This window comes from Podarcis tiliguerta, assembly GCF_965153285.1.
Source record: "Podarcis tiliguerta genome assembly, chromosome: 1".
Classification (NCBI taxonomy): Eukaryota; Metazoa; Chordata; class Lepidosauria; order Squamata; family Lacertidae; genus Podarcis; species Podarcis tiliguerta.
In genome coordinates, this window is record NC_139534.1 from 114,985,079 (window position 1) to 114,997,288 (window position 12,210).

The 12,210-nt window shown below is 47.3% G+C and overlaps 1 protein-coding gene across 2 annotated transcripts in view; it reads right to left on the minus strand.

Moving 5' to 3' along the window:
• Positions 1–12,210, minus strand: part of SYNE3 (spectrin repeat containing nuclear envelope family member 3) — an 82,986-nt gene that overhangs the window by 15,975 nt on the left and 54,801 nt on the right. For both annotated transcript variants that reach the window (XM_083434879.1, XM_083434880.1), the window contains exons 13-17: positions 10,800–10,961; positions 8,625–8,788; positions 6,349–6,472; positions 2,809–2,961; positions 1,294–1,443 (exon numbers count right to left, since the gene is read on the minus strand). In XM_083434879.1, the coding sequence (XP_083291005.1) occupies positions 1,294–1,443; positions 2,809–2,961; positions 6,349–6,472; positions 8,625–8,788; positions 10,800–10,961 (753 nt within the window). The remainder of the gene's footprint in view (positions 1–1,293; positions 1,444–2,808; positions 2,962–6,348; positions 6,473–8,624; positions 8,789–10,799; positions 10,962–12,210) is intronic.

Sequence of the window (12,210 nt, forward strand, 5' to 3'; positions counted from 1 at the left end):
CTTTCCCTTCCTCCCCCACAACAAACACTCTGTGAGGTGAGTGAGGCTGAGAGACTTCAGAGAAGTGTGACTGGCCCAAGGTCACCCAGCAGCCGCATGTGGAGGAGCGGGGAAGCAAACCTGATTCACCAGATTACGAGACTAAAACTTTCAAGGGTGTAAAACCGGGCCAGCGAGGAATGTTGACCTGGGGAGTGGGTGTGGCCTGGGCTGGGGACAGTTTTGAGGGCCAGGGAGAGGGGCATAGAAAGCTGCATTTGGCCCCCAGGGCTGAGTATCCCCACCCCTGCAGTGGAAGAAAATGAAGATGGTGCTGCTTTTGATGGCAGCTAGTAATGCATGCAGCCACCTATAAAGACTCAGATTCATAGTATCAGTTTCAAGTACTTTGAATTTTGCCATGGCACAACTACAAACAAACAGAACCAAGTACATCTTCCCCCGCCTAATGCATCGAACTGATGGGCACCAACAGCATGGGACACAGGATAATCATACGCTCCTTTTAGTACCCTGTGTTATTCCACATTTCAGACCGGTTCCATCGAGCCTCCTCTCCTTCCACCGTCATTTGGGGGCAGTCATTCCATCTGAGATGGGAAGCAGGGCTCAGCCCATCAGCTTTCTCAAAAGACCAGCTGTACCAGGCACCTGCTGCCTCTGAACTGTGCCAGCTGGTCATTAGAAGAAAAACTGTCTCAGAATTGGTGCCTGAGTTTTGTTTTCTGCTCTTCCCTCTCCCTGTTTCCTTTCCCCTGTTCGTCCTGGTTTTGGGTTTTTTTAGATTGGAAGCCTTTTTGGCTGCAGAGTACAAATGCTCCAAATAATAATAATAATAATAATCCATGAAACATGTGAATCTGACCGTCAGACTTTGATATACCCATTTCCTATCCAAGTATAACTGTGCATCTTTACTTTGTTTATGACCATGCACAATATGGCTCCTCTGGGTAGAAGGGGAACAGCGCAAGCCTAACACCCCTATTCTAAATGGGTTAAGAAGAAGAGTTTGGATTTGATATCCTGTTTTATCACTACCCTACGGAGTCTCAAAGTGGCTAACAATCTCCTTTCTCTTCCTCCTCCACAACAAACTCTCCGTGAGGTGAATGAGGCTGAGAGACTTCACAGAAGTGTGACTGGCCTTGCAGCTGCATGTGAAGAAGCAGGGAAGCGAACCCGGTTCACCAGATTACGAGTCCACTGCTCTTAACCACTACACCACACTGGCTCCCCAGTGTGTAATGTAAAATATCCCCGATCCACCTATCCTCAGATCACAAGGCCTACCAAGGAGTTGCCGGAATCGTTCAGTTTCGACTTGTAGAGCATCCATCGGTAGCGCAGCTCCTCCAGATCATCGGAGTTCTTAACAATCGGCCGAAGGCGCAGGAGATCTTCAAAATGTTGCTGACCCTCAGGGACGCGAGACTGAAGCTCCTGGAAGGGAAAGTGGGGAGATAAAGCACCGTTTTGTTGTGCAAACGATGGAAGTGGTAGTGGTGAAGGGAGAACACACTGCCTTTCACCATTACACATACAGTAATTAGGAGGCATTTCACAAATATTTCCAAAGGGGAAGGCGGATCACAAAGCAGTGAAGCTTCCCATTTTTTTATTCCCGTGTAGCTGCCTGGTTTTATTTTACATAGTTTTATATCTATATATTTCATAAATACATATTAACTATATTTATATAGTTCTTCCAAGGGTCTGGAAACCAAACTTTAGAAGGAAAGGTTGACAGAGTTGGATATGTTTAGCCTGGATAAGGGGGAGGCTAAGAGGAGATATCTTAGATATCAAATATCTTAAGGGCTGTTACAAGGAAGAGATAAAGGAAGAAAACACCAGCTAAGACATGGATACAGTCGTACCTCGGCTCCCAAACACCTTGGGAGTCGAACGTTCCGGCTCCTGAACGATCAAAAATGGGAAGTGAGTGTTCCTGTTTTCTAACGTTCTTTTGGGAGCCAAACATCCAACGGGGCTTCCTGCAGCTAATCAGAAGCTGCGCTTTGGAAATCAAATGTTTCAGAAGTCGAATGGACTTTCGGAACGGATTCTGTTCGACTTCCGAGGTACGACTGTATTGACAAGCTGGGACGTGTGCAGAGGAGGGTGACCGAGGTAATCTATGGCCTGGAAACCAAGCCTTATGAGGAATGGTTGCAGGAGCTGGGCATGTTTAGCCTGGAAGACTGAGAGGATAGGTGACAGCCATCTCCAAATATCTCAAGGGCTATCACATGGAAGAAGGAGCAAGCTTGTTTTCTCCTGCTCCAGAGCAGAGGACCTGAACCAATGGCTTCAAGTTATAAAAAAGAAGATTCTGGTGGCCTCACCTTCATTAGAGGTTTTTAAACACAGGCCAGGTGGCCTTCTGTCAAGGATTCTTTAGCACTGGGCTAGATACCCTTTGGGTTCCCTTCCAACTCTACAACCCCACTCTGAACTACTTTTAAAACTATGCTAGTCTGAAAGATGTGGAAAGACTTCTCTGGGGATATTGGGGACAGGCTCACAGCTCAGTGGTAGAGCACATGCTGTGCATGTAAGGAGGTCCCTGGTCCAATTCTTGGCATCTCCAGGGAGGGTTGGGAGATGCTTTTGCCTGCAAACCTGGAGAGCAGCTTACAGTCTGGTCAGTGCAGTCAATGCTGAGCTTGGTGGACCAACGCTGTGGCTTGTCATAAGGCAGCTTCCTATGTCCCTAACCCATTGCAACAGACCAGACTGGGGTGTCTTCTCAAGCACACCATACAGCAATGCGAAATTAACACAGTATTGTGGAGTGGAGCAAACCTTTAACTTGATGCGCCTTGCTTTAAGTTCTTCACCACTGGATGGTTTCCGGGTGAGAATTTCGGACAGCTTGGCATTTTCTTCTTGCAACCACTGCTCGAAGTTCTTAATGAGCTGGAGATCATCAGTATCTTCCTCTTTGGCCATGTTTTCCTGAGTTGCAGAAACAATTGCAAAAGACACAAATGTAGAAGACAAGGGAATGCACTTTCCTCCATGTGTTATTGATTACAGTGGTGCCTTGCAAGACAAAATTAATTCGTTCTGCGAGTTTTTTCGTTCTACGAGTTTTTTTGTCTTGCGAAGCACCACTGCGTATTGACGGTTTCCCGTAGGAATGCATTGGCGGTTTTTAAAAAAAGGCGCAAGACGTTTCGTCTTGTGAAGCAAGCCCATAGGGAAATCCGTCTTGCGAAGCAACTCAGAAAATGAAAAACTCTTTCGTCTTGCGAGTTTTTCGTCTTCCAAGGCATTCGTCTTGCGAGGTACCACTGTAGTTGTATCCCATGCCCAGCAGAGTCAGTTATGAAACAAATCATTCATTTATCTTGTCTTCTGTCATCCCATTTGTGGAATGTTCTTCCCAGGGAGTTTCTCCTGGTGCCTTCATTATACACTTTAGGAGCCAGGCGAGAACATTCCCATTCAACCAGGCCTTTGGCTGACTAACATCCTGTATCCTTTTAAATGTGTTTGTGGGAGGTGGTGTGAGATTATTGTTTTGGTTTGCTTTTATTATGTATTTTGTGTTTTCAAACTTATATTTTTATGACGCAAATCATCCAGAGATCTATGGATGAAGGATAGCATTCAAATACCATCCTTCATACCATACCTACCTTGGTTCTCGAACTTAATCCATTCGACTCTTAAAACCGTTCGAAAACCAAGGCACAGCTTCCGATTGGCTGCACGAGCTTCCTGCACTCAAGCGGAAGCCACATTGGAAGTTCGGCTTCCGAAAAACGTCCGCAAACCAGAACACTTCCGGGTTTGTGGCATTTGGGAGCCGATTTGTTCCGGTGTCCAGCCTTTCAACAACCAAGGTACCACTATATAATAATAATAACTAGACTGGAACACTACAGTGGTACCTCTGGATACAAATGGGATCTGTTCTGGAGCCCCGGTCGCATCCAGAAGCAAACGTAACTAGCGACGGCACGTCTGCGCACGCTCGTGTTGCTTTTTGCCGCTTCTGCGCATGTGCGTGATGACTCTATTTGATTTTTTAAACTGGATTGGTGGAGTGGAAAAAAGCAGGAGTGATTAACCCTTTTTTATCCCAAGGGTCACATTGCCTTCTGGGGGCCACATGAACAGAGGAACCCCCACAGTTGATCCTTGAGGATTAGTCCTATTGTGACACAGGACTGGGCAGAAAGATCTTAAACCTCTCTGCTCAACCCACAATGTAACCCACTGCTGCCGTTATAAATGTGCCCAAAAGTTGCTGTTAGGTTAGACTGAAATTTGGTTCTGAGGAGGGCAGGAAAATGCCAAGAAGTTGTCCTTCTTATGCTTGTTGGTGGGCAGAAGGTTTTCCTACCAGCTGCCATTGAGAACCACCAAGGAGCAGAACGCAGAACTCAGGAAGGAGTTCTCTGATCTGCAATGATGTTTCCCTGAGCACAGAGTCGGTCCCATTTGATTTCATTCTTCATTCGTTCTGAAACGAACGTAGATCCCCAGCTTAGGGAGGACGCTAAGAAGGACTTTTAAGGTACTGGAAAAGACGGCGCTTTTCACATTCAAAACATTTCAGAGCCGAGAACAGGCTTCGTTCCCAAGGTGTTTGCCGTTTGGTTGCATGTCAGTGTTACAAGCTACACCCGCTGTGTATATGGCCCCAGGTTCCCCATTAAAAAGTTTGATGGCTGAACGAAGAGTTGTAAACTGCAGAAAATACACTCGGAATTAAAACAAAGCAGCACGGGCCTCTTTTTTTAAAAAAAGAAAAAAGAAAAAAAAGGGTCTGCTGCAAAATCAGGATTTAATTTGAACCAGGGCTCTCTCCAACATTCAGACCCGGCACCTGCATACTCAGCCCTGCCACCTATTTTCAATGTCAGGGGTCAGTCCTGGAACATGTAAAGCAATGGCAATAAAAAAAAGAGTGTGCCAATTGCCATCTGCAGAGTACATTTCCTCCCCTATTGAGTAACCGTTGCCTGTCCCAGTTAGGACTGGTAGGTAGAAGGTGGGAGTTTATGAGACTAGATTTGAGCTCCAGCACCCATCGTGTTGGAGCTAAGCCACTGCCTACAGGAAAATCCACGCTTGGCGAAAGGGCCAACGCTCAGCGGTAGAGCAGCTGCTTTGTTTGCAGAAACTTCAGTCCCAGGCATCTCCAGGTACTGCTGGGAAAGACTGCAACCTGAAACCTGGAAAGCTGCTATCGGTCAATGTGGACATTACTGAACTAGATGGACCAATGGACTGACTCAAATTAAGGCAGCTTCCTATGTTCACAGTACAATGCAAAAGAGAAGAGCTTTGCGCTGGCAGCTACCATATTTTTCGCCCTATAGGACGCACAGTCCCATAAGGCGCACCTAGTTTTTTTGGGGGGAAATAAAGGAAAAAAATTATTTCCCCCCCCAGGCGCGGGGTTGGGGAAGCCCGAGCTTCCCCCGACCCCAGCCCCCAAACAGGCAGCTCTCTGCAAGCCGTGGGAGCCCAGTGTTGGCTCCCGCTGCTAGCGGAGAGGTCCGCGAAGCCTGGACGCGCTGAGCTCAGCGCGCGCAGGCTTCAGCATGCAGGCAACTCTCCGCCAGCAGCGGGAGCGCTCCCGCTGCTTGCGGAGAGGTCCGCGAAGCCTGCATTCGCCTCATAGGACGCACCCAGATTTCCCCTTCATTTTTGGAGGGGAAAAAGTGCGTCCTATAGGGCGAAAAATACGGTAAATATCAATCCCACACTGGCAACCGGACAGCATCTGCCACTGTAACTGTGAGCAAACAGGCCGTCTTAGGGGGTGCAGCAGAGCAGCTTTTGTGGTAGATCACACACACACACACACACACACACACACACACACCGTTCTCCCTACCAAGCACCAGTTGGGCGAAGCAAAAATAACAGACAGAAGAGCCCAGTTCATATTGCATACACTGAACGGCTATATTTAGCATCTTACACAGGTACAAATCTGCAGTGCGCTTCCTGACAAAGGCAAGTCTGAGTCAATCTGATTTCCACTCTCAGAAGTTGGTGAGAACTATAGCAGGGTTTCCCAATCTTGGGTCTCCAGCAGATTTTGGACTACAACTCCCATCATCCCTAGCTAGCAGGACTAGTGGTTTGGGATGATGGGAATTGTAGTCCAATAGCAGCTGGAGACCCAAGTTTGAGAAACCCTGACCTAGTGTCTGAAGAAGCGAGGGAACACAAGGGAACACAGCACTCTGGCTGAAACAGGTTCTCACCTTTATGACCCCAGCCGTGAAATTGCTACAGGGGCTCAGACCCGTTCCTTTGCCAGCCCTGTTGCACAAAACTTAAGTCATAGCAAAAAGGTGACTAAAATGTTTTTCTCACCCAGGAGTGGTTGAGATCTTCTGTAGAGCGAATGGCAAAACCATGGGATGACAGGTTGGCTGAAAAGTTTGTTTTCTTGCCGGCATCTACCGTTGTCCTGTTTGGGTAGATTTTCTGGAGGAGACTATGGTCAAACCGAAGAAGGGGAGGGGAGAGGAGAGATAGTTAAGCTAAGGCTTGTAACATTTATAAAACTCCACTGCCTCCCTTATTCATCCTGGGACCACCAACTAAACCGTTAAGCTTACTAAAGATTCCTATGGGCTACATAGTGTGTTGAAGCTGTGGCCAATATTGTCATGAGCCCTGAGCTGGTGTCCTTGAGGGAGCCGTCAGATGAGGAGGAGGGATGGAAGGAGCATGGGGTAGTTAGAACCCCAACCCCAAACCACTCCAGAAGGATAGGAGAACCCTGAGATGAGTGCAAAGGGGAGGAGAGGGGGGAGACCATTCTGTCTGGCAAGCAGAAATGCTTGCACTGGGAACAACCAGAAGAGTGAGGCATTAAATCCCTGCCTTCATCTTGATTCATGGATGACCTTGCTTGGATAAGCTTTCTCTGACGTTCTCTAGCAACGGAACCACCAGCTCCCAAACAGCACAAGGACAGCAGCATCACTGGACAAGGCAGAGATGTAAAAGATACCGTGACAAGTTCCTGCCAGTGGGTTTTATTCATTCTCCCTGGACGTGGTCTTGCCGTTTTAAGGCCACTTTTTAAATGGATCGTTACTTTCCAGGGGATTGTTCTAGCAGAGCGCTCCTAGCTGTGATTAGGAAACGGTTACAATCCTACGCCTGGTTTCTGAACTGATGAGGAAACCTGACGGGCTCAGGAGGTGGGGAAAGAAAGAGATACTTAGATTGGAAAGTGTGTGTGTGGGGGTGGAAGTCTGGGCAAAGGAGAAAAGCATACAACTTGCCAGGAAAGTTATGGATAAAGCAAAGGGGGGTGAAAGCTCAAATTCCCAGAACCCCACAGTGATTCATAAAGACTTAGATGGTATTATTCAGCTGCATTGGGAAAGATCTAAAAATGAATGCTTAATTATTGGAGCTTAAGTGATTAAATATTGGAGCAGAAACACACACACAGAAAAGGGTTAAGTGTGGGAAGATCATTTAAGTTTATGGCTATGTACACACTATGCATTATTATTAATAATAATCAGTGCTTTTTTCTAAAAAAAATGTTTAGGGGGTGCTCTCATTTTCCTACTCATTGAAATACTGCCCCACAACGCGGCCAAACTTAGATTCACAAAATGTTTAGGGGTATGTGTACCCCTGTGTCCCCCCAGGAAAAACACTGTTAATAATAATAATGATAATAATGATAACAATGATAATAATAATTTGTGCCCTGCCCCATACACTTTGGCTGGCTTCCAACATATATAAAAACATAATATATTTAAAGCATGCTTTCCCCCGAGCCAAAGAACCCTGGGAATTGTAGCTCTGTGAGGGGGAAACTACAGTTCCTAAGATTTGTGGGAGTGTGGGAAAATGTACTTTAAATGTACCTTATGAAAACGTTTCTCTACTTAGGAAAATCAAAAGGCCTTATTGGAAGAGAACTGGTTCCTGCTTGTAGGCTTCCATAGAGCACAAACGCTGCTGGATTCCTTTGTTACCAGGATACAGCTTTATAAACTGTGGGATGCATTTAGATAAACAGTTTAACCACACTAGAACCACTGCTGCAGCATTTTGGAGCTTTCATGCAGCAGTTACTCAGAAAGGAAGCCACTCTGCCTGCTGCTTCCTGTGCCGTGTCTATATCAGAACTGTTACTTAAGCACTTGCTGAGTAGCCATGGGCAACATGGAATTGCCAGCAGGCGAATGAACAGGTTGGTGGAGGAGGAACCATCACTCCTCTGCAACTAGAAAAAGAAACTGAGCCGACCGGCAGAGGAGGGAAGCCTCTGCCACAGCCGGCAACTTTTGCAGGCTAGTAACTTTAGTGGGCTCATTTGCAAGGCTGAGCCACATTGCCAAATGAGGATCGGCAGGCCCCAAACTGGAAATGCTACCTAAGGGCATTAGAAGAGCCCTGCTGGATCAGCCCAAAGGCCTATTTGGTCTAGCACTCTGTTCTCACGCTAACAAAGTATCTGCCTCTTGGAAGCCCACGAGCTACACAGACCTTTCAAACCATTGAGGAAATGGGAGCTAATAATGCAACCACGGCTTCGCCTGCCCTTTTGCTCTGTCCACCCTCTGTGCCAGCCAACTTGCAGTGCAAAACATCAAAGTTGCCTATCCGCCTACCTCGACATCATGCCTTCGAGAGACTCGAAAGAGTCCTTTAGCCTCTTCACTTTGGTTCGGATGTTCTCAGCACCTTCCGACGAAGAGTTTTCTGCCACCAGCTGCCCATGGGCTTCAGTGAGGTGCAGCTGAATCTCTCTGTCTGGAAACTCACTTTGCAGCCTCTGAAAGGCACAGGGCACAACACGCAGAATCATGTAGACGCCAGCAAAGTATCTCTCCATCAACGCTGAGCCGGACAAGCATATTGGCAAGGCAGCTGCAGCAATGGCTTGCCTCTCCAAAAGGGTATGGGAGAATGTGATGTCCAGCACCAAGATGAAGGTCTAGCAGGCTTGCGTCTTGAGCATGCTGCTTTATGGAAGTGAGTCGTGGGCAACTTACACCCACCAGGAGCGATGCCTCCATGCCTTCCATATGCACTGTGTCAGGAAGATTTGGGGCATCACATAGCAGGAAAGAGTCTTAAACAAAGGCATGGTGTCCCAAGCCCACATTCTGCACTCCTGTCTCATCAACATCTACACTGGCTTGGCTCATGTCCACAGAATGGAAGGTGGCAGGATCCCCAAGGATGTGCTCTACAGGGAGCTGGCTTCCAGCTCTAGGCCCGGTGGTAGACCAGCTCTGCGTTACAAAGATGTCAGCAAATGAGGCACGAAGGCTGGCAACATTAACCCCACCCTATGGGAATCCTTGCAGACAACCGCAGTGCCATGAAACAGACAGATAGGCTGTGCATCCATAGCAGTGAACAGAGGAGGAATTGCCGCTGGGAGGAGCACAGAGAGAAAAAATGCCATGCAGCAGCACAACTGGACGCCTTCATCTGCCCAGCTGCAACAAAACATGTCTCTCCAGAATCAGTCTCTACAGGTACAGCAGATGCTGTAACTCTCCAACAGATGGATGCTAACAGTCTATGCACAGGTGATGCTTTTGTAAATGGAAACAGAAGAGGACCTCCTGCTAGATCAGCCACGAATCCATCTGCACCCAGGATGAGGAACCCCTTTCAGCTGCGTTTCCTTGAAGGCAACATTTTAGGGGTGCAAGGTTGGTTGGAAATGCCAGCCAGAGGCAAAGGTGGGTGTGGGTCAATTGATGTACTGTATTTTTTGCTCTATAGGACACTCTTTTTCCCCTCCAAAAATTAAGGGGAAATGTGTGTGCGTCCTATGGAGCGAATGCAGGCTATTTGGCTTCAGCAATAGCAACCCGAAGCCTCCGGAGCGCAGAGGGAGTGCTCCCTCCATGCTCTGGAGGCTTCGCATTGATTTCGCTGAAGCCTGGAGAGTGAGAGGGGTTGGTGCGCACGACCCCTCTCGCTCTCCAGGCTTCAGGGATAGCTGCCTGAAGCCTCCGGAGCGCAGCGGGAGCTCCCACTGCGCTCCGGAGGCCTCGGCTTCCTTTTGCTGAAGCCGGGAGAGAAAGACTCTCCTGGCTTCAGTGAAAGGAACCTGAAGCCTCCGGAGCACAGTGGGAACTCGCGCTGCGCTCCGAAGGCTTCAGGGATAGCTGCTTGAAGCCTCCGGAGTGCAGCGGGAGATCCTGCTGCACTCCGGAGGCTTTGGGTTCCCTTTGCTGAAGCCAGGAGAGCAAGACTCTCCTGGCTTCAGCAGAGAGGGAGAGCTGCGCAGTGCCCCTTCAGCAAAGCGGGAGGAAAAATGGAAGGTGAGTCCTATGGTTGGGTGCGTCCTATAGAGCGAAAAATACGTTAATTCTTTGTTTTGTACAGGAGGTTACGTTTCAGTCATGCAAAAGTCAAGGGCTTCTGCACACACATTCACACTTCTCCACCCCTTCCTCCGAGAGCCTTTATCACTTGAGAAGGACACAGAGCAAGGGCTGGTGGGAAGTGTGGCTTGGCAAGCGTGTGACCAAGGAAGGGATGTGATCTGGAGGCAGTCCCAAGGGCCAGACAGAGAAGCTTGGAGGGCCACATTAGGCCCTGTGCCTGAGGTTCCTCACCCTCATTCTAAACCCAGGATAGGGAACCTGTGGCCCTCCAGATGTCAATGGACTACAATTTTCTCCACCCATGACCATTTGCCATGATGGCTAGGGCTGATGGGAGTTGTAGTCAGAAATACCTGGAGGACACCAGGTGGGGCAGGTGGATTTGTCACCTGCACAGCATGGCCATGACATCACAAGGAAATAAATGTTCCTCACCTCCAAGTCCAAAGCCCTGTTGTTCGTTTTCCACCCTCCATTGCCATCCTGATAGGACTCCAACTTCTGCTTGGTCACCATCAGCCACTGCAGGAGATCTGACGATTTGTCATTAAATGTCCAGTGGACTTGGACGTGGTGCTTGCTCTGGGCTGTCATGTTCTACAAAGAACATCAGGGAGAACCACATCAGTAATCAGTCACAACAGAGATGTCTTGGTGGCCCTCCTAGTTATCTCCTAGTGAGCAAGGATGCTGCCTCAGGCCTCCCTGCATATTGCACAGTCCCAACACAGCTACAGGTTTCATTCTGACACTCCTTGAGATGGGGGAGAAATTTGATTTGATGATTTTAAAATCACATGCATCAAACCAGCACTTTCTAAAATGATATGAGAACCAAAACACAGTCGAGCCATCCTTCAAAATAATTCACACTTATCCAAATGTTGCAATGCAATTTGCCAACAAAACAATGTTTATGAAAATGCAGATTTTAAGAGAAAACGTGCATAAAAATGAAGATGCTTGTGCACACAGGTTTGCGCTAAAATGCCTGCTTAAAGTGGTGTGATACTGCTTTAAATGTATAGTACAGGTGGAGCCTTAGTTGCAGGCCTATATACACTCACATTGCAATAAGTCACATTGAACAGTACTTTTTTCAGAGTAGACATGAGTACAATTGCGCTGCAAGTGGGCGGCATGAGCAAACCATTTCCATAAATGAAAAATGAGAGTAGATAGCAGACCAAAGTAACATCTGCATCAGCAGTAAAATGAGATCTTTCTTAACCAGCATGCAATTAAAAGAACCCTTGCATATTTAAAGCTGGCCACATGGTGGTGTTCTAGGAATAAAAATGCACGACGCAAGTTTATCCCTAGGGATGAGGGAGAACTTGCTTGGTCTGATTTTCACAGTGGACCTGTCCTGAACTGATGCTCTCAAATGTGTTTGTGGGTTAGAACACAACTCCAAGTCAGATTATGCCCTTCTCAGGATATTGCAGTGCATTTTGGGGGTGAATAAGAACTTAAAAGATCTGGAGGGTGTATAGAAAATGCACATTTTACTGGTGAAAGCACTGGAAAGTTTGTATTTCACGCTAGAAGTGTGCATAAGATGTGTACAAAATGCATACAATGGGTTTGAACAGGCCTATGGCTGAGTGTCAGTGAGACCAGAATGGAATGGAATTGGTTGCTCAGCCCATCCCTTCATTTATTTATATTTCTGATGAAGTAGGATGTAGCACAGGAAATATATATATTAAATAATAATATATATATTAAATAAATAAACACACCCATGCACACAGAAATATGTATGTTTTTGTGCTGTAAGGCACACCTTTTCTTTTCTCAAAACCACAGACCTAAACAGCCAAACCACCATGCAGGGTAAAAA